A 26,333-nucleotide genomic window follows, 5' to 3' on the forward strand; every position below is an offset into this window, starting at 1 on the left:
TAATTATTCTTTTTATTTTAAAAACTTTGACGTTAAGAAAATGCAACCCAAGAACATGTTGCAGCTGACTATGAAATGAAGCAGACGTGGAAATAAAAAAGGAAAAAGAAAATTACTGCCACGATTCCATTGGCTAGTTTTTTAAGGGTACTATGAAATTCAATCATTAAAAAATTTAATATTAAAAAATAAAATAAAAAAATTCAAGTAACCTATTAGCCCTGCAATATAAACACAAGTGTAAGACAATCTTATAGGAAGGAGATTAAAGAAAATAACTGTGAAAATTAATTTTTAATAAATTAAATATTAAAAAAGTAAAATTAACTGAAATTAACATTCAAAACTCGTATTTTTAGTTATAAGCCCGAGGCTAAAGATTATAATGATAATTATACAATTACAAAGAATAATAATTTATCGACGAACAATGAATTCTGCATGTGTTTTACATTTTCTTTTATAATATCTAACAGTATTACGTAATTAAAGTTGTAATGCTGCTCCATGCATTTTTTTTTAAATAATATTAAAAGATAAAAAAGTCCTTTAATGTAAATTCAACAAGTTTTGCTTGCAAGTATAATATAGTCTTTTATACTTTGCTTTTAAAAATGTAAAAAAAAATAAAATTCAAACTGTATCTATGTAATTTTTTAAATTATTTTTTATTTAAAAATATATGAAAATAATAAATTTTTTATTTTTTTTTAAAATATTTTTAACAATATCATATTAAAATAATATAAAAATATAAAAATATTATAGTTTTTTTTTAAATTAAAATTTCTAGAAACAATGGTGTTTAAAATGCTATTCCAAATGACCCAAAATGCCAAGATTGTATATTCTCTCTTTGCAAAATATTTTGCAACGCTGTAATTAAAACTTCGGAAATGAAATTTGAAGAACACAGCTGTAGCTATATTATTCCCAAGCAATTTACCAGGGTTTTATTGTGGATTCTGCAGACAAGTAATTGACAATTGAAACCATAAGGATTTAGGGTGATGGCGCAGAGTCCCTTCCAGATCCTCCTGTGCAGCCCGAGTTAATTTATTATGTCAGATAAACACATGCTGTGTTAACCTGAATTAACGCAGCTAAGAAGTTTCACAAAACATTAATTAAAGACTATCACAAGTGTTATGATTGTCTACCATGCATGCCTTGCACAGGATTAGCAATTTCTTAATTTTTATTTGGAATGTTCAACATGGTCAGCAGGTTGGTTGAATCCATTACAGATAGTTTAGCTAAAAGCACATAATCTCGTAGATATAACAATGTGGAAAACAAATTCATTTATTCCAAATGTCTATGATCAAAGGGTAATTTTATTCGTCCTTGTTCATAAACAAGGCATCATCAATCTCAGTTGGCAAATAGGAAACTGTGTCCAAAATGCGCTTAATCTCAGTTGATGGCAAATAGGAAACTGTGTCCAAAATGCGTGTAATTCAGGGTCGTGTAAGAAATCATTCGGGTCTTGTCTCTTAGCTCTTCCCCTTGTGACTCTAATGATGAAAGATTTACAGCCAAGTATATTCTAGTCATTAGAGAGGGGGGTGGGGCATGAAATTATTTAAAGAAGAGAATAAAAATTATATAAAATAAAATAAAAGACAGGAGAGAAGGAGACACAGGACAGACAGCTGGGAAAGGAACAGGAAGCAAGTAGTAGAGACTTTTATTTAAGGTTTTGCAGACGGATAGGAAAATAGATATGTGTGTGTGCCTGCTTCTGCGTGGGTGAGGTTTTGAGGCTAAGGCATCTTTAGTTATAACCATTATACCTGCCTCCCCCTTCTTTCTCTCATCTGTTAAGAGAGAGAGAGATCTCAGTTGCCAACAACCTTTAACCATCTATTCAGTTTTTGTAGCGTACAGGTGGGAAATTAAGGTACAGTAATGTAGCATTGTTAGTAAGTAGTACCCACTTGATCTTCTCTGTCTATGTTTTTGTCATTCTTGTTGGGTTGCCTGTTTCTTTACCACCGTGCTCAGTTATTCTCTGCTTGTACATTCCTTTCTCTGACAGATAGGGTTATCAGTTACATGCGCTGCACATATTGTTTCTTCTTTTTCTTCTTCTTCTCTGTTTTCTGCAATTCAGATCTGTTTTTTTTTTTTTTCCATTGTTTCTGGGTATCCTGTATATTTTCTTGATTTGCTTTTTTTTTTAAGGCTTGTATATCGTTACCACCTTTTGAGTAACTCCTTTTTCTTTTTTGTATTGTAAGCGTTGCTTCACTCCATCGCTGCTCCTTCTGTTTCTCTGACATTTTTATGGTTTAATCAGTGATCTTTCTTTCTTTCTTTCTTTCTTTTTTTCGTGACGAAAGATTGATGACATTCATGGTGGAACTATATGTTCTTTTGCTTTTTTGATTGAATGGTGAATAAGTGCTTTTTTTCTTAATAGTACTATGAGTAGTAGCCATCGATGACACATGAGAAATGAAGAAAGCAGCTGATCGGAACAAAGTGAATTATGGAAAAACATTTCTTGGGTTTCTAGGAAATCATTAAAATTACTTGGTGGTTTATTGTTCTTTTCCTCTATTATTTGCTTTTTTGCTTTTTCAATAATTTGGTGTAAGATCCAGTGGTTTGCCTTTTGACGTAGTGGGGAGAGAGAGAGAGAAGAATGATACCTAATTAGGACGGATGGGGTTTGATAGAATTGGGTCCCAATATCATGTGATAAATATCAAAAGTAAAAGTAGCATGGACAGTGAAAAATAACATGTCGGTATTTGCTATCAGATCTTGTACTACCAGTATGTATCCCTTCTCCAGCACCACCAATCAACCTTTGCATGTGTATTAATTACTGATTCTCTTTTGGAACTTATTCACCAGTCATTGGTTCTATATACATAAGCTGGATCTGTCTTAAAGACCGAGGCTTGTTGCATTGATCCATTCAATTTTGCTAGTTTAGTGTTTGCCGGCTGGAAGAATCAGCTCATAAGAGTGTGCTTCTTTGCTTTATTTTGATTGATTTTTCATTTGGAGTTCTTCTTTCTGGCATTGCTTTGAAGTGTCCAAATTCATATGTTGATCTGCCTGAAATCTCTACTTAATTGTGATCTGCAGGATCTTCTTAATGCCTCATACTAACGTTTATGGAAAAATGAAAAATTTGTTGTTTAATCACTTCATTACTATATTGTTGCATTCTCTAAATAATGATCCTTAGTTTTACAGATGAGGTAACTTAGGAATAGGATTAAAAACTCATAATGCTACACCCTTATTTGTGCTCATACTCAAAGAAACTGGTTGAATTTTCTCAATGTTGAGGTGGGAGGGATTGACATTAGCTTTATCGTTACATGCTTTATAAGACATTGCGACTTACAATTTGCCTATTGTTTGCAAGTAGCTGTTCGTTTGCGGAATCATGAAGCATAAAGATGGAAAACCAGGGTCCCATCCTGATAAAAACTCCAGGGCTTTTCCCATGGCGATGATGTTTGTGGTACTCTGTGGGCTTTCATTCTATCTTGGTGGAATTTTCTGTTCTGAGAGAGATAAAATTGAGGTCAAGGACGTGGCAAAGGTGGTCTCCTCACCCAAGGAATCGTCAGTTGCTCCTCTCCAAATTAAATCCACTGCATTTCCTGAATGCAGCAGCGACTATCAAGACTACACTCCATGCACGGATCCAAGGGTATTTACATAATTATTTATTACATGGTGCAAAATCTATTAGACGGTTATAAAGTGAAAATTGAGATATCGATGATGTATGTCTATTGCACAGAGGTGGAAGAAATATGGAAATCATAGGCTTACTTTCATGGAACGCCACTGTCCTCCGGTTTTTGAAAGGAAGGAATGCTTAGTTCCACCACCGGAAGGGTATAAGCCTCCAATCACATGGCCAAAGAGCAGGGATCAATGTTGGTACAGGTATTACGATCCGTTTCTGATACTTTTTTTGTCATTTCACAGGATCTTTTTTAGGCCGATTTCTAGGTTCAAAATTCAGTGTTTGTCAGGGATTAGCTGGAATGCTAGGTTGAAAATGCTTGTTTCACTTATTTTACCTTGTGGACCTGGCTTCAGGAATGTACCATATGATTGGATTAACAAGCAGAAATCTAATCAGAACTGGCTGAGAAAAGAGGGGGATAAGTTCCTCTTTCCTGGTGGGGGCACCATGTTTCCCAGAGGAGTGGGTGCCTATGTTGATCTGATGCAAGATCTTATCCCCGAAATGAAAGATGGGACCATTCGCACTGCCATTGATACTGGGTGTGGGGTGAGTTGCACTTTCAATCTCATCCTCGTTTCTGGAATTACTCATGAAAGAAACAGCGAAACCTGAACCATCAGAATCCATGTTGCATGAGGAATGGTACCGCCATTCATATTTAGGCTATTTGTCTCTTTGGAATTCTGTTGCCTAATCCACTCAATTATTTTTATTTCTAGGTTGCTAGCTGGGGAGGTGATCTATTAGATCGCGGGATTCTAACTGTTTCTCTAGCCCCAAGAGATAACCATGAGGCTCAAGTCCAGTTTGCATTAGAACGTGGAATTCCTGCAATTCTTGGCATCATTTCCACACAAAGACTTCCCTTCCCATCAAATGCATTCGATATGGCTCATTGCTCCAGATGTCTTATCCCATGGACAGAATTTGGTTAGTCTTGATTTTAACCCTTTCCTGCTCTCAGTTTGTGTGGGAGGTAAAAGATTATGTGCTCTAATTATTTGCATTTGTTAATTGCTGAAATCTTCACAGGGTTCCTGATTTTCTGATTTTAGAAAGGCTTTTGAAATTCAGTGTGGGATGGGCACCACCACCTAGTTGACTTCCTTTATTAGCACGACGATTAGTTGATGCTGTTCATTTTCCTCACCTCTGTCTTCCTATTATAGTTGCATATTGTGTTACTACTTGCTGCTTTTCTCAAGAACAGAATTTTGTTGCTCTCAGGTGGAATTTATCTTCTGGAAGTTCACCGTATTCTCCGTCCCGGTGGCTTCTGGGTTCTGTCTGGTCCTCCTGTTAACTATGAAAACCGTTGGCGAGGCTGGAATACTACTGTGGAAGAGCAGAAATCTGATTATGAAAAGTTGCAAGAACTGCTGACTTCGATGTGCTTCAAATTGTATGACAAAAAGGATGACATTGCTGTGTGGCAGAAAGCTTCAGATAATAGTTGCTACAGTAAACTTACCTATCCCGATGCCTACCCACCTAAGTGCGATGATAGCCTTGAACCAGATTCAGCATGGTACACTCCATTCCGCCCTTGCGTTGTTGTTCCAAGCCCAAGAATTAAGAAATCAGTTATGGAGTCCATCCCCAAATGGCCACAGAGGTTGCATGTTACACCTGAACGCATTTTAGATGTTCATGGTGGGAGTGCTAGTGCTTTTAAGCATGATGACAGCAAGTGGAAGATTCGTGCAAAGCACTACAAGAAGTTGCTCCCAGCACTTGGGTCTGATAAGATAAGAAATGTTATGGACATGAATACAGTTTATGGAGGTTTTGCTGCAGCTGTGATTGATGATCCTCTGTGGGTCATGAATGTGGTCTCTTCCTATGCTGCCAACACACTTCCTGTTGTTTTTGACCGTGGCCTCATCGGAACTTTTCATGATTGGTAATCTGAAGGAGCTTATAAGAATCTTGAAGTTCTCATTTTGCATGAAAATTATCTTTGATGGCTGGATGTCATTAATAGTACTCAGGAGCTGTTGATTTATCTCTTTTCTATTTTCTAGGTGTGAAGCTTTCTCAACTTACCCTCGAACTTATGATCTCCTTCACCTTGATGGCCTCTTCACTGCAGAAAGCCACAGGTAAGTTAAGGAGCACATTTTACCTCTCTGCTTTTATGGAATCACTTGGAATTTACTGTCTAGAAATGTTGATCTGCCAGATCGCACCGGGTCCACGTTTAAGTGGTTAGCTTCAAGGAAATGACATCTTGTGTAGTTGGGTATAAACCTTTGTCTGATATGATAAAGTCGACCGAAATACGTGGACAGTTCCTAATTTATACTTGACTATTATGAGAAAAGAGTATCACAAGATATTGAATATTGTTTGGAAATATGCAACACCAGGCCGACTAAAAATTCTCTGCAGGATGAAAATTGGCATGAAATGTGATTCTCATGATTGTTTGTTCTTGCACAGATGTGATATTAAGTATGTGCTTTTGGAGATGGATCGGATCCTAAGACCTGCGGGTTATGCAATAATACGAGAATCCAGCTATTTCATGGATGCCATTTCTACCATTGCCAAGGGTATGAGGTGGAGCTGCCGTGGAGAAGACACTGAATATGGAGTTGAGAAAGAGAAAATATTGATTTGCCAGAAGAAACTCTGGCATTCCTCTACCCAAAGTTCAAGATGACAAACATGAGAAATCCTGAAACATGCCGCTCCGAGAGCTTATGCAACTGCAATACAAGATTGCAGGGGAAGAAAGCTGAATACCTTACACAGATTAGTTTATTCAAAAGAAGCCAAGGATCCTCCAGATCAACATCTCAATTGAAGAATTAGCTACCCAATAACAGAGATTTGTTAATTTATAGTATCATCAGGTATAAATAGATTCATTGCAAGGCATCCTGGCTTTGTAATTTCCATTTTTTTCTCATTTCGGATCTTTTTCCCCCACCTTCAATATGTAAAACTTCAAAGATCGGTGTATGGAAATTCGTGGACTCGATAAGCAATGCTACCTTGCATTGTTGTTCTTACATATATGTAATGAAATTTGGTTCCTTCATTATTGAACTTCATCATATGATGGAGGAGTGCAGTAGAGGTTGCTCAAAGAGAAATCTGACGGTGCGTCCAGAAATAAAATAAAATAAAAATTATTTTTTCCTTCATTATTGAACTTCATCATATGACGGTCACCTAAATCTAGTCTTTTCAGAACTGTTATGTTGGATTTAGAATTCTTAAATCCAATAGAGTTTTGGAAATGGCTAGCGTGAGCTCCTGAGTGACAAAACATGGAGGAACTTGGTCGTGGACATATGACAACACCGAGTCTTATACTTTATACTCTAAACCGCCTGAGATTTTTTATTGATTATTCTTTTATATTTTACTGTAAATAGATTGTATAAAATTTTATATTTTTTCAATTTAATTCTCAAATTTTTTTGAACAATTTAGTCCTATTTAATGAGAAATTAATTTTGAATTCCTATGAAATGATAAAATTGAAAGAAAAAGAACCTAAAAAAAATATAAGACAAGCATGAATAGGGTATTGTAAGTTTAAAAAATAATACACTTTGATCCTTTACCTAAGACAAGCATGTAAATTGTATAATTTTGATCTCTCAAAACTATTCCAATTATATTTTGATACAAGAGGTTTTTTTTTTATTTTTTGGTTTCGGGTTGTGAAAGGAAAGAGAAATCGTTGGATTTCAGCTATAGAGAAAAAAACATGATGTTAGCACCTATTTAGGCCATTAAAATGAGAGATATTTGTGTCAAATTATTTCATTTAATGGGGAGAGTTTATATTAGATTTTTTTATGCCTTAAAAGTTTGTAAAAAAAAGATCTGACACCGGGTTGATTTTTTATTTTGGGTTGAGTTCGGTTTTTAGGTTTTTTGAGGCCATAAATATATTTATCATAGTTTTTAAGGTGTTTTAGATAAAAAAAAGAAGAAGAAGATTGAAAACAAAGTTTTTGAATTAAAAAAATATAAACCCTAATTTTTTGACCACCATGGTGGCTAGAATCTAGGCAAAACAAGCAGCGACATGTCATACATCTCAAATGCAAATTAAAAAGAGGTCTAGTTGCGCAGGCTTGTCCTAATAGGCCCGGACCAGGCAAGATGGCCTAACTTGACGTACTTAATAACGTCTAGCCTTTTTTTTTTAATTAATACTTTTTTATTTTTAAAAAAACTTAGTTATATTTATATTAATATCACTTTCCTATTTTATTTTGTTTAAAGAGTCTCTTTTAAATAATAATGATTCTTTTATGTGTTTAATTTTTAGAAAAAATTTTCTGATACATCTATGATTTTTTTTTATCTTTTGTATAGATGAATTATGTTTTTAAAATTTAAAAATATTTATTTTCACAACCTTACATATTTTTTTATTCAATAAATTTAATATATTTGCCTATTTCTATTATTCCTTGATTAAATAAAAAATATTTTAATGAATAAAAATTAGCAAAAATGTTCTATCATTCAAGATTAGATATCGTTATCTATATCTTTTTAGATATTATTAATAATTATTTATTTATTTATTAGTTAACATAGTTTTATTTTATTTTGAATATATATGTCGATAAACTTTTTGATTTGTTAAATTTTTTAAATTATAAAAGATAGGTTGAAAAAAATTGTATATATAATTTTTTTATAAAAAATAAAAATATTTAAAATACAAAGAATTGCAGGTAACATAACCAGTTAATGTCTAAAACGTAAGCAATTGAACCATAGACTTAGGGGTTATCTCAACAATATTCAAGTATTATCTAAATTTAGAAGAAAGAGTTAGAAATTTCCGTACGATCTGTAGCCTTAACAATTTTCAAGAACACGAAAATGCACAAATTTTGGAAGAGAGTTCAACCTTGCTGGGCTATAGTTAGTGAAAAAGATGGGAGGAAATTGCACCCTCTTAAATCCAAGACATATATTGTCTTGTTGGGCTATTTGTTTTAGCTTATATGGAGCGGCTGTGGAGTTTTTTTTCGGCCTAGTGCTATGGGCCAGTCCTTCTAGCCTGGCTTGAGGATATATTACCTCCTCTTCCTTGTCAATAATCTAGTTCTCATACATCCTCCTCGCACTCTTCGAGGTAAGGAGCCGGTTCGGTGCTGGACTTTCTTTTCCGTGAACCGCTCTCTCTCTCTCGCACGCCTTGCAAAATCTCATAATCGAAACCTTCTTCACGAAATCATACCATATATCCATGACAGCAGAATATGTAAAGTTGGAACAGAGGCATAGCATATATATATATATATATATATATGCGCGCGCGCGCACTATTACTCAATACATTCAATTCGGAACAGAGAATTGAAGCACGCGCACGCGCACACTATTACTGAATACATTCAATTCGGAACAGAGAATTGAAGGAAGAAGACAAGCAGAAGGAAATTAAGGGAAGACTAATTTAATAAAAAAAGACGATTAAGAGTCACACTGCTCGTTGTTTTAGATGATCATTAGTCAGCCAACCAGACCCGGCTTTCCTTCTTCCTGCCTTCCCATTTCCTCACTGGCAACAAAACGAACAAGGGAAAAAATAATTATCAACATTGTGCATTTTGATTCTTGATTTTGAGTTCGTTAACTTCTTCTTCTTCTTCTTTTTCCTTGTGATTCCCTTACTAGCTAGCATTAGCAAGATTAATTATTAAATCCGATATCCCGAAAATTAAGAAAATAAATGGTGAAGGAAATTTAACCAACCGGAGGAGCTGAGTAAGGCGTTCGGCATGGGAAAAGTTGTTGTCTTGACGTGCTTTCAAAATGCTAAACATTAGGTCGATCCTGATTTGATTGCAATCACTCTGCTTGGCTATGTTCATTGTCTCCTCTTTGAGTTTGCGGCATTCCGATTCTATCTCTCCAAACTTTTGTCTTATTTCTCGTTGCCCTTCTTTTAGGCGTTCTTGTCCCTCACTGATCTCTACCATATCTATTCTCAGCCGTTCCATTGTCTCCCTCCTCTCTCTGTTCTTCTTGATATTTTCTTCTCTTTTCTAGAAGCCAGATCGGCATCCATGCATGTAAAATACGCCGATTAGTAACGTACTAGTTCTAGCCTTTTTATTAACAAACTAAATTTAACAAAAAACTTTTAATTAAAAAAACAAAAACGCAAAAAAAAAAAACCTAAAGTGATCATCTAGATATAGATAATATAATATAAGAATAATAATTATTTTTAATTTCTGGGGATATGGACATGGTTCATAGCAGCAACAAAAGAAATTATATATAAAAAAAGAACATAGAATTGTAAACAAGATTTGGTGGGTACCCATTGTTTCCTCTGTGTAGACTTGCAAACATGGCGGCGCAGAGCTAAAGGTTTGATCGAGTCCATGGACGCAGAGACCCGGAGGATCCACCGTGTTGACTTATCCCCTTCCTTCCTTTCTCTTGAAATTGAATGTTTGTGTTCACACCGGGTATCCCTTCGTTTATAATGGTGTCCGATCTGCAAAATGTTTCCGCTCGAGCTTTGCAGATTTCTCGCGTGTGTCTTTCGATATCGCACGATAACGCCAGAAAATTTTATTTTATTCTTTCTTACGCTTAAATACGTTGGGGTCACGCTCTTAACCACCGCATCTCGAGCGACATGCGAAGCGGGTCATGAGCTTCTTGACTTGGAAATGGGGTCCTCGTTCGGTGGAAACTTCTAAAGTCGTTGTATATATTTTGCAAATATCTTTTAAAATTATTTCTTTATAAAAATATTAAATTAATTTTTTATATACCTTTTTAATTATTAAATCATTTACGACATCTATTCTCATTTGATAAATTTAAAGATGTTAATGTATATTGGGCTACATAAATGCTAAATAAATAGCACAATTAAAAATTTAATTAAAAAATAATATTATTTATAGAGCAACAGATAGCTTGTGGACCCTTAATTTATAAATAACAGTATCGTATATGCAACTTGCAATTTCTTAAAAAATATAGCACATATAATTTTACTAAATAAAATTAAAATCCATTTTAAATCTACCTTTATTATTATTTGAGATAGAGAGTAATATTGATTTATTTTTATATTTGAGATAATTGCTTAAAGAAATAAGAAAATTGCTTATGCTATATTTTTTTTTAAAGAGAATTGGGTATGTTATATTTGACTTGAGTCACAAATATTATCTATAATTGTAAAAATATCTTATTTTTTTAATTAAATTTTTAATTGTGATGTTCCTATAAGAAGAATTCTAAAATGCTGATTTGATAAAAAAAATTCCTTGGCTATTCTTGTACTTTTGTTTTCGTGATTTTACATGTTTTTAAAATATTTTTTATTAAAAAATAAATTAAAATTTTTAATGTATTTTTCACTATTTTAAGTTCTTATTAAAAATTACAAAATATTATTTAAAAATATCTTTAATTAAAGATACTAAAAAGGGTATCCATCGTGTTTCGTCCATACACTTTAGTTATCGTGCGATCTCGCGAGACTTCTTGCGTCTATCATCGATATTCGTGCAGTAAGCCTCGGGGACCGCTCCACGCGAAGGAGGCCTTTTTAGGTATGATTTAAAATTCCCTATATATATATATGTAACACACTCTCGGTCCTTCCTGTTATTATATCATCCTTCCACGAGGGGGCCTCACTCGAGGTATTCGGATATTTTACATCCTCCTTCGGTTCCTTAGAATTGTAACTGGCAGCAACAAGATTGTACGGTCTAGTTAGCTCCCTAGTCGCTGTCCTTGTAATTATTTCTGAAAACGACCGTTCGTCTTCTTGCTCCCCGATCATAATATTCAAGTCTTACAGTAATCCGAACCAAATTATATTATTAATCTACCGCGGCCATAAAAGTGTAACACACTCTCGGTCCTTCCTGTTATTATATCATCCTTCCACGAGGGGGCCTCACTCGAGGTATTCGGTTGGCAGCCTGTCAAGTGGTCCTGGGAGTGCAATGGTTGGAAACCCTTGGACTAGTTGAGACAGCCTACAAACATCTCGCCATGACCTTCAGAATCGGCGGAGTCATACATACTCTGCAGGGACTTGGACGGGAGGCTGACACGTCTAGTATTGAGCTTCTACACAATAAAGAGTATTTGGGTCTACAGGGGATCGGTTTTTTTTTTCAAATTCAACCATTTAACCCCATGCCTTCAATAAATACATATCCTCTAGAGATCAAATGCCTCTTGGATGAGTTTGTAGTGTTAGGTTGGTTGCCATTAATGTACAACAACCATTTGCTATTGCACCAACCATGTGCACTCATCCAAGATGTCAAAGGTTGGCAGCCACCATTGTTGAAGAAGAGTTGGAGTTGGCAGCCACCTTTGTTGAAGAAAAGCCTCCATGAATGCCTATAAATAGAGGCATATGCAAGAGAGCAAAATGAGAGAGAGGAAGTAGAGCCAAAGAGGTGAGAAATGTAGGAGAGAGTGGGCTGCCATTGCAGAACAAAATGAGAGAAATAGAGTGAGGTTGAGAGTTGCTCAAAGAGAGGATGATTCCTCCTCCTCTATTATTGTAAATCTTGTACTCTCTCTACATAATGCAATGGCTTCTCCCGTGGATGTAGGCGGTTTTGCCGAACCACGTTAAATATTGTGTCAGTGTGCTTGGCCTCCTATGAGCAAATATCAGTACATCACCGGTCGGAATTCCCAACAATTGGTATCAGAGCGTTCGGTTTAAAGTGGTGTTTGATTTTGCTCAAAAATGAAAGTTGTCAAAATTGTGTTTTGACCATACCACTGCGTAGAGGAGGAAGAGACGAAGCCACTGGTGAAAACCGCGTCGAAATCGGACGTCGGAAACCGTCGCACGCGCCGGCGGGGTGACTGCCACGTCATCAGCCACGTCAGCAGTTCTGCACAGTCATCAGACACGTCACCTGACACATCAGCACTCTGACCAGTCAAACTGCCACGTCAGATTTGGTTGACATATATGTCCTACGTGGATGACACGTCATTACAGCCACGTCAGCTCCCTGGATTTTGATCCTGTGTGGCAGAGTCTACGTGCAACAGGTTCTGAGATTGAATCTGGGCCGTTTATCAGGCCAGAATTGTTTTGATCAAATCTTAGCCGTCTGAAGTGCGATTTGGACGATTTCAGACTTGTTTCCAGCTAATTTGATCGTTCCGGATGCAATGGTACGGTCCGATCGTTGAGATTAAGATCAGAAATGGCAGTGATGAATGATTAAAGAGAGATTGCCCGATTAGGAGGCATCTGATGGTCATCATGGTGGTCGATGGAGCTGAAGAAGAAGAAATCACACATGTTTACCCAATTACATGTGTTGAACTATTATATGGGAATTTTAATTGCCTTGAGGGAAGGCAAAATTGGGACACTCTAAACACCCGATCATGTGGACAATTTGAGGTGGAGAGTGAAATTTGATGAAGACCAATCTTGACGAATCTGAGCACTGGTAGTCTCGCCAGATGTTGAGAAATAAGGTATAAAACCAGGATACCCCAGATCACTTGTAAAGGAAAGCCGCGACAAAGCTAGCAAATGGTTGTATATACGAAAAGACAGTACGATGGATAGATATGACCTAAGAAGTTCTGGCTAGGAGATTGGGTTTTAAGCGGGACCGTTGTGACCCCTCCAATCTTTCCTGGGAACTTGCTTAGTGGAAGGATTATCCATACGGTACTATTTTCGTATATGTGACAGTTTGTTATGAAACTGTTGAAGACTAGCAGGATGACGGCACAAAGGAACAGTTGGGTTCCGTATGATCAAGGATCTGATGGAGTGGTGATTTCTCCAAGAAAGTTAGATTCGGTGACTGTAATTTCTCGAGGGGAGAATTAATGAAGACCCTGATAATGGTAGAGAAATACATCAAGGAAATGAAGATTGGCACCCTATTTTGACTTGGATAGATGTTGTGACAGGATGAGCTGCTGTCAAACATAAGCAAGGAATATGGAGAAATCTGGAGAACCAAAATTGCACGAGAGCACACGAAGATTGTGTAGGAGTACCCGGAGGATTCAACGAGGTACTATAATGAGACAACAGGTGCAAGGAAAAGAAGAGTTCCCAGATGAAGCTTAGAGCAGAGACTATGAAAAAGTTGTACAACAAAAAGTCTCTTGTGCTCTTGATAAAGGCAACAAGCGAGGACCTTTCAATGCATGCAAGGATGGAAGGATGAGCTGTTGCAAATGCACCTAATTGAGGGGGTGCAAACGCCTGTGATAAAAGGCGACCGTCTATGATGAAAGGCGAAGACACCAAAGGGAGTTGGTGCGGGTGGAGCTGTTAAGCAGAAAAGGCGTAGAAGCTCCAAACATAGAAATTGAGGTGGAGGATTGCGAGGAGTATACCGCAACTTTCTCTTTCTATGTAATTAGTGGCAAAGAATTTATGGAGCCACTTTGAAGCATCTTAGCTGAAGGAGGATGCGACTGCCTATAAAAGGCGAAGACACCTTAAAGAGAAGGTGTGAGGGCTATGAGATGAGCCCATGATCAGACCGCCGCATGACGACGAGCGGAGACACCTCAGGAGAAGGTGTGAGGGCCGTGGAAGGAGCCCAGTTCAGAACGCCCCAGAGCCAATGTGATGGCTAGGTATGAGTGAACAGATGGATAACCAATAAAAGGGCTATGATGAGTATGGAGACAAATGCAGGATTGACTTTCATGGATATTGCCCCCATGCTAAAGATCAATGAGCTAGAAGACATTTGCCTTGGACAATAAGTGGATGACTTGTGGAGCATTAAGACGTGGCTGCTATGAAGGAGCAGAGGGCATGCGCAGGTTCCGGGAACAAGTTGACTCTTGTCAAGGTGGTGAGCTCGGTAATGGCATTATAATACTCAGAGTATGAAGACAGATATGGATCAACCTTTTATGGGCTGCCCCCATGGTTAAAGGTGGAAAGCTACCTGGACTCTTGAGACTAAGAGCGAGAGACTCATGGAGAAGTAAGGCGTGGTTCCTAGGGTGGAACAGAGGGTAGGCGCAACTCCTGGATGAGTAGACTCTTGGAAGAGTGGTGAGCTTGTGATCATATTGAGATACTCAGATAATAACTGTCGCACTTGAAATATCCGTTTGAGGGGGTGTTATAAGCCTTGATGTGAGGCTTGATGAATCATTCCGGACCGAGCATGGTTGATACGCTCGAAGGGGAATGTTGTTCCAGAGACAAGCGTTAACACTATTCAGATGTAATGTGGCAAACCATCTGGTTACAGTGATCCTTTTGTGTAAAGGTGTGCTATGGTTACTCTGATGATTGAAAGGTTTGGCGAGTACCTATAAACTTGGCCAAAGATGCTCTCAGATTGGAAAGCTTGGAAGAGCTGCAAGATGCAAGCTTGTGTTGAAGAAGCAAGAGGACAGTTGCCCCACATGAATGGCAAAGGGGGTGATTGTTAGGTTGGTTGCCATTAATGTGCAACAACCATTTGCTATTGCACCAACCATGTGCACTCATCCAAGATGTCAAAGGTTGGCAGCCACCATTGTTGAAGAAGAGTTGGAGTTGGCAGCCACCTTTGTTGAAGAAAAGCCTCCATGAATGCTTATAAATAGAGACATATGCAAGAGAGCAAAATGAGTGAAGAGAATTATGAAAATGTGAAGAGAGTAGAGAGGAAGAGAGAGCTGCAATGGCAGCAGCTGCAAGTGCAGCAAAGAGAGTTGAGAGTTGAGTATGAGAGGGTGTAATCCTCCTCCTCCATGTATTTGTTTTGTATTCTTTCTCTATCTCTAAATATATTGACTTCTCCCGTGGATGTAGGCGGTTTTGCCGAACCACGTTAAATATTGTGTCAGTGTGCTTGGCTTTCCTATGAGCAAGTATCAGAACATCACCGGTCGGAATTTCCCAACACTGCCTACCATACCCTTACCTCATCATACATTATTCGAAGAAAATAGAAACAAATGAAGTTCCATACACATAAAATCACCCATGACAGCTCCTATCAAACTAGAGAAGAAAGATTGAAAAGTGAGTGCACAAATAACCTCATATCCTAACCAAATGACTAAATTTATGAACAAATGCAGAAGGGTTGTAGTTATATGCCATTGTTGCTTGCTAGGTGCATTGATGCCCCTATTTTTCTAACATTTGGAAGCACTATCTTGTTTTGAGAGCAGAATTTGGATTTCTTTCCTGTTCTCGTAACAATGAGAGGGCTACAATGGAGCTTGCCGAGAAAACCAACTCATTCAAGGTTCTTCATCCACTAGTCATTGAACAAGATTGGCGAATTTCCCCTTCCTCACCTGTTTTTACTCCAATGCTTGTTAGCTTCAAAAATGACTGGCTCCAACTCTGGAAAAACTTCTCTTGATCATTTGCAAAATCCTGTACTAGATTCCTTGTTCTTTTGTCATCTAAAAGAACTGAATCTGATTGGAAAAGGCCCTTGTGGGCCACTAGGTTTCGGTAGTACTGATTGTCAAATGATGAGGATGTTTCAGGATCATTAACAACTGTTATTGAAGCGCTTGCATCCACTGGACATCTTTGCATTAGTTCATTTGCATAATTCCTGTCTAGAGATGTGTCGATGAGTGTGAGCTTCCCCTTGGAGTCCTCTTGGAACCGATCACTGAATGCGCTGCAATGAGCTGATCCTATAGTGTGAGCTCCTGCAAAGCAAAAGCATCAAGCCTGGTAAATAAACCATTTATCACAGTAGTTTTCGGGTGCAATAAGTTCTCCGCATGGAGAAAACAAACAGCCGATGGCTTGGCCTCTCCTTGGTTAGTTTTTCGATCAATGTCAGAAGCAGATAGTCTAGCTATTTGCTTGGTGTTGTAAAAGAATCTTGGAATGAGGTTTTAGATTAATTATCACATACCTGATAGCACAACAAGGTCTTCAATAGATAATCCTTTAGCAGTGAAGATGTTAATCATCTCATTCATTGTAAAAGTCGTGTCTATAATATTAGGTCTCACATTTGCGGCTGCCGATACCCTCCCATCTCTCCTACCAGTTGGATTTGCGCCTGCCGATACCCTCCCATCTCTCCTACCAGTTGGAATCTGAAGCTGAGGTCCACCAGTCTGTTTTCATGTACTTCATAAATGAATAACCGATCAAAAGAAGCATAGAATTCAACAAGGAACAATAGTAACAGTGAGAGATATTACAATTGCAACAGCATCTCTAGCAGCCAAAGCAACAACATCAGCACAAGAAACAGTTCCTGGACAGAAGATTTCAAGCATTCTTTTAGCTGAATCAATAACTTGAAACCCTCCGAGAGATCTGTTCCCTGGATCACTTCGCTCAGTCCCATTTCCTTGCAGCAGCACGGATGCATCGCAGCCCTGTAACCATGACATCTAGAATTGAGGAGTAGCCACCAATTCCGTAGTATAAGAATATGATTTCAGTTTATTCTTGGGTGCTGATAAATCAGTTGTTACAATTGGATCACAAAAAGAGAATTCTTGGTGTTGCTTCGGCCAAGTGCCTCAAATGGTGTTGCCAATTACAGCTAATCATCCATGACTTCTTGTGAAACAACTCAAGCAGAGTCTACGAAGAAGCCCTTGATGATTTAAAAGAAGTGACACATGACAGTTTATACTGTAATAGCTCAATCTCCAAAATACTCTAAAACAAGTTTTTTTTTCCTTCAATCATCAAGAAGTCAAGAACAGTTTATTCATCAAAATCATGTTGCAGAATGCCTGTAAGGATTTTGCTTAAAGTAATGAGGAATACTTAATTAGATGGCCATGATTCTGAAGTCGTTTTTCAATTAAACAACTGGTGAAAAAGAGCTTGTAGCCTAAATTCAATCACGTATTCTTCCCCATGAAGGAAGAAATTAGTGAAATGCCGTGTGGAAAGTTTTGTTTTCCGGCACTCATTAAGATAACACAAAACACACAGCAAGTGAAAAAGACTCACCTCCACAAAGCAGTCATGGAAAACCAAACGAAGTAGCTTCCCTGGGATGGTAGGGTCTGAAGAGGAAGCTGATCTAACTGTGTTTGAAACGATAAGTTCAGCAGTTGGGCATGAAGCTCCATAAAAGTTGAAAAAGAGACTGGCAGAAGCAGGGGGAGCAACAACAACAGCATGTAAGAGACCAAGAACCAGAAAACTACACAAATGAGGTCTTGCAGAAAAAGGTATAGCGTTTGTCTCCATGAGGATTTTCTTTCAGTGTTCTTTTAGGAAAATTGCAGACAGCATCAGTCATCACTGTTGCTCGTGTCTTGCTTGACGTTGATACATTTCAAGAGAGAAAAAGGACAGAGTCCTCTGCATTAAATGTTGCATTTACATTGTGGGGTGCTGTCATGAGGTAGATGGGATGTTAGACAGCATCACTCTATTTATGTCTTCACATTTTCTCATGCTTATTGGTGTCTGTGCCTTTGCAGCCTCGATTTTGAAAATTTTGTTTTTTTTTTTTAAATTAATATTTTTTAAAAATTATTTTGATATATTATATTAAAAATAAATTTTAAAATATTTATAAAAAAATATTTTAAAAAATAACTATCATTAGTATTAAACAATTCTATCAAATCCTTCCAAACCATATATGTGATTATTAAACAGTTCAATCAAATCCTTCTAAACTATTTATGTGTAATGGCTATTTGCTATCGTGTTTTTAATTGTATTTAAATAGATTTTAAAAGTGTATTTGCACTAAAAATATATAAACTTAATATTTTTTTTAGTACTTTACATAATTTGTGGATCTGGGGAGTAGTAGTTCTTCTGATCTTCAAAGGTTGTGGCCAATACAGGGAACGCCAAATTGTGAGAAAGCAAGCCAGCGGCCAAAACCCACATCAACACTGAAGCCTGCTTGCTTTCCTGCCTCTCCATCTCAGTATTCTTGGAGAACACTAGAAGTAAAATAGGATATAACTGAAAGGTGCATTCTTCAGTGTAGAAAGCGGGGATTATATAGAGCTGACAGAGTGAAGTAAATATTAGCAGGTGAAGGAGTATGTGGTTAGTTGATTTGTTGCCGGAGCATTAATTTGTGCTCTTAATGACTTGCACTGAGGCGATAATCCAAATCCACCTCCCCGCCACATGTATCTCTTTTTTCCCATGATGTATTTATTTTAACTTGCATAAGCTCAGTCCTCTTTCTAATGGATTGTCCTCTAGTTTTAAGAACTCTAATGTGTGAATTGCCACCATTGACATGGTGGTTTTGCCAAGGTTACTACGAAATGAATTATTATATATGCTTGTTGGAAGAAAAAAATAAGTGTGGCGGGAGTTTATTAACAGCAAAATAATAAGTAAAACTAGAGAACAATAAGAGGATTTGGTAAAAAAAAAATTTAGAAAGTGTTTTCTCTTTTGTATCTCTCTCAACATATATTAATTATGTTTTTGATTAAAAATTTATTTATAAACCTCCAGTTATAAACAAATAAAAAATTAAATTATTAAAAAAATCTTAATTTAAAAAGGAAATGTATTATATCGTTTTCATCTATTGGCTGATTCTTCTATTTTACAGAAAATCAAAATTTAGTTTACTTTCAATATCCCCTTTTAAAATTAATTTCTTTATAACTTATAAAATATCTCTCATCTTGGCAAAAACATCATGTTCAAGTAGTTTTATAAAAATACTTACAACTTCGTTTTATATCCTTATATATTTGACTTCAAATTCCTTGTTTGTAATACAATTTTGTTGGAAATGAAATATTATATCTATGTGCTCACTTCAATCATGAAATATATACTAGATTCTTAGTTAAAACAATGACCAATAAGTTGTTTGTACAAATTTTTGTAGACTTCTAATGTGACATTTACAACTTTTTCTTTATCTTCTCAGCCATATAGAATAACAAACACTTGTTGTAATAGCTATATATTCATCTTTTCAAGTTAATAATATAACTACAGGTTACTTCTTTTTAACCTATTATTTTCTTCTTCTTTTTTGGTCCAAGAATAAATTTTTATATGTTATTCTTTTCAATTGATGCAATTTCTTTATATATAGCAATTCTCTATTTTTCATCATGTATTTATTTACAAATGCTATAGATTCACTTGTAGCAAGATGTCAATATAGTGATATATCATCATTAATTGGATTAATTATTTTGTACAAGCCATCAAATCACCTCATTTTTCTTGATGAACTAAGTGAGTTGCCACTAGTGGAACTTCTACTAGAAGAAGAAGAAGAAGAAGAAGAAAATAGTTCTTGGTGATTATAGAGGTGTAACAAGTTATTGATGATCTTCATATTTCAACATCAAGAACTAATAAAAATGTATACTGCTCAACATCATTTATCTTCTAATTTCATGTTTTTTCTTCATCAAATTTGACATTCTTATTAATCACCATTTTTTTTTATTAGAATTGTAAAACTTGTATCATTTTGACTTTTGATTAGAGCTCACAAAAATCATTTTTTACTTTTGTCATCTAGTTGGGTCCTTATTTAATCATATGCATGCATGTAGTTAATACTTTTAATTACTTTTAAATAAGTAAAACTTGGCTTTTTATAAAGTCATGCAATTTAAGCTTTCTATAGAACACCTATTTGACAAGTAAATAATACAATTTATAACTTCAATTCTAAACTCATTTCACATTTTCTTGGTTTTAAATATATTTCTCATTATACTGAGGATACTTTTATTTTTTTCTTTATCATGCCATTTTATTGCAGTAAACTAGACATTATTAGAAGTCTATTTAGAGCATGATCTTTACAAAACTTATTAGAAAAAAAATTCACCACCAACATGACGAGATTATAGATCAAGCTCGTACAGTGACACTGTAGGATCAAGTTGCCTTCATTTGACAAGTTGAGATCAAACTACAGAAGGAGGCTCAAAAGCTTTCACATAGACATGATTTTCCTATAAGACCATCTGGTGCCGCAACATCCCCGAGTGATCAATGTGACATTCAATTCCAACCTCAATAAAACTGATCCAAACCCATGTCTCAACTTGCTCCATGCCATGGGACTGAACCCTCACTGTGTTTCATTATCTCTAGGCTTTAAGCTGTTTGAATTCAGCACTACTTTTTTTTTTCAGATACTCCGTTCAGCTGGTCCCGACTTAAACCACTAGAAATGATTCATTTCCCGAGCGGCACATTAAGTTTTTTCCCTCTAATTTATTAAATCTGGAAGAGAAGAACACAGGGGTAGGTGCCTTCCTATTCATTCTCTTATCGGACAAGCTAAGAAATATTGAGCCCAAGAACTATGATATCCTGCCCCAATTTTGTGTGGTCCGATAGACCACAAATATTGGAGCCCTGCTAGTCCACAACCTCCACTATTTGATTATATCTCATATCCCCATTTCAAATAAATTAATGGTGTCTTACACCAGACCATTGATAACAAGATCAAGCTCTTGTTGGAGTCTTTAGATGTTGTACTAGTGAGTAAGATGGTAGTTTTTGTAATGAAAAGAATAATGGTTTCCCTTGACTGCACAGGCTGTTGCCCTATATTTGTACACGTTCAGCTTCAATTGTAAAGCAGACAAACGCATCACGCAGGAACAGGATCGGATGACCATGAAAAATCATGACACTTGGCATGCAGAGGGAGAAGGGACCCATGATTTTGAAATTAGATGTTGTAACCTTAATGGTTGTGGCAGAGAAGTAGTTGACGGAGAACACAAATGTCAGGTGATGAGTAAATAAAGACAGCTTCATGGGTCATCCAGGGGAACGGAGCCGTAAAATGACACCAGTGTTGCTGCCTGTGACCACCTCTTCTTCTTAACATATGCTGGGATTGAGAGTTCTGTGTATTCTTTTACTATATATTTTAATTTTTAATTTTGTAAATTGAAAAGTTATATTACTATTTTCTGTATATTTATTTTCCGCTTTAAGTTAAATGGATGTGACCTATTGAAGTAAAATTTATTAGGGGTGTGGAAGACGGCTTGGGCCATTTCTGTAGGACATTCTGAATTTCTGATCTATCTGGGGGAGGAATGTCAAGTCCCCACGAACGCCAGTAAATGCGAAAGGTCAGCTGCCTCATGATCTTTCGCTGATAGCCCTTTACCCCTTTCTTGTGTCTTGAACATCAATCACACCGAGGCCCTGACACATTATTTCTTCCAAATTAAGTCAATTTTTGGGGTCCCTTTGTAAAGTGGCCCACATGCTACATGGTAGCTTTTATTTTTATTTTTTTATATATTTTAAAAGTATATTTTACTTTAAAAATATTAAATTAATATTTTTTAGTATTTTCAAATAAATTTGATGAGTTAATATCAAATATAAAATTAAATCTAAATTTTAACCTATTTTTAAGTATATTTTAAAAGTATATTTTACTTTAAAAATATTAAATTAATTTTTTTGTATTTATTAATAATTTTGATATATTAGTATAAAAAATTAAAAAATATATATATTTTTAAATAAAAAAAATTTTAAAAAATATTTTACACCACTGTATCAAACCCTCACTAATTCAACTCTTTGTTTTCTAATAGGTTTGGTCTTAAATCTTAAAAAAAAATAAAAGTGTTTGGGATTTCTTGGGTGTTTATTATTTTTGTGGTTCAAGACTATTTTTAAAGTATTTTTTAAATTTTTTTATCTAATAAATATTAAAATAATATTTTTTAAAATATTTCTTTTATAGATTTAATATGTTAATGTTAAAAAAATTAAAAAATATTTTAATGTATTTTTAACTAAAAATAGATATCAAACATTTAATTCACTGTATTAAAAAAAATCATGATGTCACGAATTGTCAAATTTGGGCTCTTAAAGATAGTTGTTAAATCGGGCTCCGGTCATATATAATTGGATTGGATTAACTCACGAACCATGTTCTTGCATTTCTTTTTCTTTCTTTTTTTTTTTTTTAATCTAATTAGGTTTTGATAGTCATTAGGCTAACCAAATGTAAATTTTAGTTAGATAAATAACTTATACAAAGCCAACCTAGCTTAGATAGGTTACGAGTCATTGAGTTTGAGATTAAGCAATCAAAAGTTGAACAAGAATTAACAATTATGCTCTTGAAAGCAACAAAAGATTTCTTCAAGCAGCAAACACAAGGTATTTTAGAATTTTAATACAGTTTCATAAAAGTTTTGGAAAATAATGTATATTTAAATAATATTAATAAAATAACATAATGTAAACATAATTATTATTTATAATAATGGTTAAACACAACCGTTATTAAAAATAATAATTATTTCAAAAATTATGTTTCTCTCAATGTAATTATCATGTACAAAAGTTAAGCAAAAAATTTATAAAAATTTAATAGCTAAAAAATAAAATTTAAAGCTCAACAACCAAAAAGAAAAAGGTTAACTGAGAACATGCTATAGTTTTATTCTCACCACATATTTTTAGAAAAACTTTAATAAGATGATTTTAACATCTTGAAAGACAAGTAACTATTGTCATAATTTGTTAAGGATTTTTTAAAAATTAATTTAAGGTTAATTATGATCTTTTTTTATGTTTTTTTAATGTGTAGTTAAAATAATTTTATCAAAATATTTTTAATGGTATTAGATATAATGAGAACAGAGTCTCAATATGTCCTTAATTGGTGACCTTATATTCTCTTTGTTTTTTGGTTATTGGATCTTCAATCCTATATTTTGGCCATTGAATTTTTATAAAATATTTAGTTGATTTTTGTGAAGTTAATTACTTCGCAAAGGAAATATAATTTGAAAAAATTATTAAATAACTATTTTAAGCAGACTGTTATTTAAAAAAATATAGTAAAAAATACTATCACTATTTTATAAAGATCTGATAGGTAAGAAATGGGATTTAAGCCCTAACCAAAAAAAAAAAGTTCATTGAGAACATACTAGAACTTCATTTCCGACATATTAAGTATTTTTAGATATATATATTAGCCAGTGCAGAACTCATTTCAAGTACTTGTAGCAAAACTATCCCATTAACCAAATTATCCGGTTTTTATTCATATTAAAATTTGTTAAGTATACAAACATATTTTAAAATTAGCAGGTTAATCTAAATAATGAAGTAAAAATATATCAGAGATTAATATTTAGAATCTCATGTAATGAGATGATTCTTTAATCAAGATTTAATTAGCTAAATTAATAATAGTTTGAATCTCAACATCTTATTTTCTTTTATTATATTAATATATTAAGTAACAATGAGATAATTGGCATATACACAAAGTAGTTATAATCATGTTCAAGATTGAAGTTGAAATATATTTCACTTGAGCTTCCACATTAAATAAATGATGGTTTTGAGATGGTAAAACTTCTTATTTTATTTTTAAAAACAAAAACAACCTTAAGAATTTTAAAATTAGCTAACTTCAATTATTCATGTTCTATACATAGTAATTAAATACTATCTAATTACATAGTTAATTGTTATGTGCTCCACTCTTTGGCAATGCATGCATGCAAGGCAGACGTGGGCATTGAACGTGGCGTAATTATTTGCATTGCAGTTATTTTCATTCAATAATACAGAGGAGACCAAGTCTTGTTGAGAAGTAGTTCCTATTCTCCAGCAGAAGTTCTATTCTTCAGCAATTATTCCTAATCTTTTGCGTTAAGTTAAAACGTGCTTTGTTTATTTTGGTTGTAAAGGCTATTAATATAGCTAGTTGAATTCAATAAAGGATATCATATTTTGCCCAGAACTCTACCTCTTGTCTTTCTCTCCTCTCTGCTTCTAAAATTCTGAACTTAACACACCATTTGATATCAGAGCAGTTTTTGTCCATGAACACCCGTGGGAAAACTAAAGCTGAATTTCGCAACGAAGTCAATGAGACTTTGGTTAGGCACGAGACAAGCTTTGATCAACTCAATGCAGTTTTACAAACCATCCTTACCGAATTACAGGCCATTCGCACCATCGAACATACACAAGCCATTCCTCCCGAAACCAACCCATTTGTACAAGAAACTTCTTCCCATAGGGCATCCGGTCCACCTTCTGTTGCTAGTTTTGAACACCAACCTCAACTCAACCTCCTTCCATGCTATTGCTGGTGCTGAACAAACCCAAACCATTTGAGTCTTGGGGAGATTACAGAATAAAAGTTTGATAGTGTTAATAGATGGGGGTAGCACTCATAATTTCATTGACCAAGCCATTGCAACTCGGTTTGGCCTGCCGATTATCAGAGACAGGAAACTTCATATGGTGGTTGCCTATCTGGAACTAGTAGAATACGCAGGCCGTTGCTAAGGAATCATGTTATCCATCCAGGGAATTACCATCACTGCTGATTATTATGTTCTTCCTATGGCAGTCGGTCAAGTAGTCCTGGGAGTGCAATGGCTGGAAACCCTTGGACTAGTTGAGACAGACTACAAACATCTCGCCATTACCTTCAGAATCGGCGAAGTCATACATACTCTGCAGGGACTTGGACGGGAGGCTGACACGTCTAGTATTGAGCTTTTACACAATAAAGAGTACTTGGGTCTACAGGGGATGGGTTTTTTTTTTTCAAATTCAACCACTTAACTCCATGCCTTCAATAAATACATATCCTCTGGAGATCAAATGCCTCTTGGATGAGTTTCTAGAGGTCTTTGCCTCTAACTCTAGTATTCCTCCTCAATGCTAACATGACCATAAGATTCCACTCCAGCCAAACACAGGTCTAGCAAACGTGCGGCCTCACAAATACCCATACTATCAAAAGACAGAGATCAAACAAATGGTAAAGGAGTTTTTAGAATTTGGACTCATACATCTAAGCAATAGCCCTTTCTCCTCACCAGTTTTGTTGGGAAAAAAAAAAAGCAGATGGAACTTGGCGATTTTGCATTGACTACCGGGCTCTTAACAAAATCACAATAAAAGATAAACATCATATACCAGTGATTCATGAGTTACTAGACTAGCTCCATGGAGCTAAGTTCTTTTTGAAATTAGATTTACAGTCGGGTTATCATCAAATTTATGTGAAGGAGGATGATATTTTGAAGGCAGCATTTCGAACTCATGAGGGACATTATGAGTTCATTGTCATGCCTTTCGGGCTCACTACTGCCCCAACAACTTTTCAAAGCCTCATGAACGACCTTTTTCGACCCTACCTTCGGCAATTCATTCTGGTATTTTTCGATGGCATCTTAGTGTACTCCAAATCAAGGAGGATCACTTTACTCACTTGCAACTTGTCGTTATGATTTTAGCTGCTAACCAGTTATTTGCTAAGGAGTCAAAATGCCATTTTGGAGTTCAATAGGTTAAGTATTTGGGGCATGCTATCACTAAAGATGGAGTATCAGTCGACCCTGCTAAAATATGAGTAGTGGTGGCTTGGTCCACATCCACTATAGCCAAAGAAGTCCGAGGATTCCTAGGCTTAGCAGGCTATTACCAGAAATTCATTCGTCACTTTAGCAGCATGGCAACTCTTATGACCAAACTCTTGATTAAAGAAAAGTTCCCTTGAACTGACGAAACAGAGATAACATTCAATCAACTTAGATAGGCCCTCATGACTCCACCCACCTTATGCCTTCTAGATTTTTCCCAACCGTTTGTAGTTGAATGTGATGCCAATGGTTTAGGAATAGGTGTTGT

The 26,333-nt window shown here is 35.5% G+C and overlaps 3 protein-coding genes across 6 annotated transcripts; 1 reads left to right on the forward strand and 2 right to left on the reverse strand.

Annotated features, from left to right (window-relative positions):
* The first annotated feature begins 1,606 nt into the window (after window positions 1–1,606).
* Window positions 1,607–6,791, forward strand: LOC105128186 (probable methyltransferase PMT20). 3 transcript variants are annotated; one of them, XM_011029737.1, is made up of 8 exons: window positions 1,607–1,903; window positions 3,392–3,679; window positions 3,773–3,921; window positions 4,078–4,273; window positions 4,447–4,657; window positions 4,955–5,630; window positions 5,752–5,829; window positions 6,170–6,791. In XM_011029737.1, exons 2-8 carry the CDS (start codon window positions 3,410–3,412, stop codon window positions 6,390–6,392), a joined length of 1,803 nt encoding a protein of 600 aa, XP_011028039.1. In that variant the 5' UTR covers window positions 1,607–1,903; window positions 3,392–3,409; the 3' UTR covers window positions 6,393–6,791. The 3 variants fall into 3 exon arrangements, with proteins under 3 accessions (XP_011028039.1, XP_011028040.1, XP_011028041.1); XM_011029738.1 differs by lacking the exon at window positions 1,607–1,903 and adding an exon at window positions 1,920–2,979; XM_011029739.1 differs by lacking the exon at window positions 1,607–1,903 and adding an exon at window positions 2,991–3,309.
* Window positions 6,792–9,166: 2,375 nt separating this feature from the next.
* Window positions 9,167–10,276, reverse strand: LOC105128187 (golgin subfamily A member 6-like protein 22). The gene is made up of 3 exons (XM_011029741.1): window positions 10,041–10,276; window positions 9,467–9,759; window positions 9,167–9,272 (listed from the first exon to the last, which is right to left on the reverse strand). Exons 1-3 carry the CDS (start codon window positions 10,104–10,106, stop codon window positions 9,224–9,226), a joined length of 408 nt encoding a protein of 135 aa, XP_011028043.1. The 5' UTR covers window positions 10,107–10,276; the 3' UTR covers window positions 9,167–9,223.
* Window positions 10,277–15,942: 5,666 nt separating this feature from the next.
* Window positions 15,943–18,136, reverse strand: LOC105128188 (peroxidase 46-like). 2 transcript variants are annotated; one of them, XM_011029743.1, is made up of 5 exons: window positions 17,661–18,136; window positions 16,892–17,071; window positions 16,747–16,804; window positions 16,597–16,704; window positions 15,943–16,384 (listed from the first exon to the last, which is right to left on the reverse strand). In XM_011029743.1, exons 1-5 carry the CDS (start codon window positions 17,901–17,903, stop codon window positions 15,969–15,971), a joined length of 1,005 nt encoding a protein of 334 aa, XP_011028045.1. In that variant the 5' UTR covers window positions 17,904–18,136; the 3' UTR covers window positions 15,943–15,968. The 2 variants fall into 2 exon arrangements, with proteins under 2 accessions (XP_011028045.1, XP_011028044.1); XM_011029742.1 differs by having other exon boundaries at window positions 16,892–17,086.
* Between the last annotated feature and the right edge of the window lie 8,197 nt (window positions 18,137–26,333).

The sequence above is a fragment of the Populus euphratica genome, unplaced genomic scaffold (genome assembly GCF_000495115.2).
Source record: "Populus euphratica unplaced genomic scaffold, PopEup_1.0 scaffold49.1, whole genome shotgun sequence".
In the NCBI taxonomy this organism is placed as follows: Eukaryota; Viridiplantae; Streptophyta; class Magnoliopsida; order Malpighiales; family Salicaceae; genus Populus; species Populus euphratica.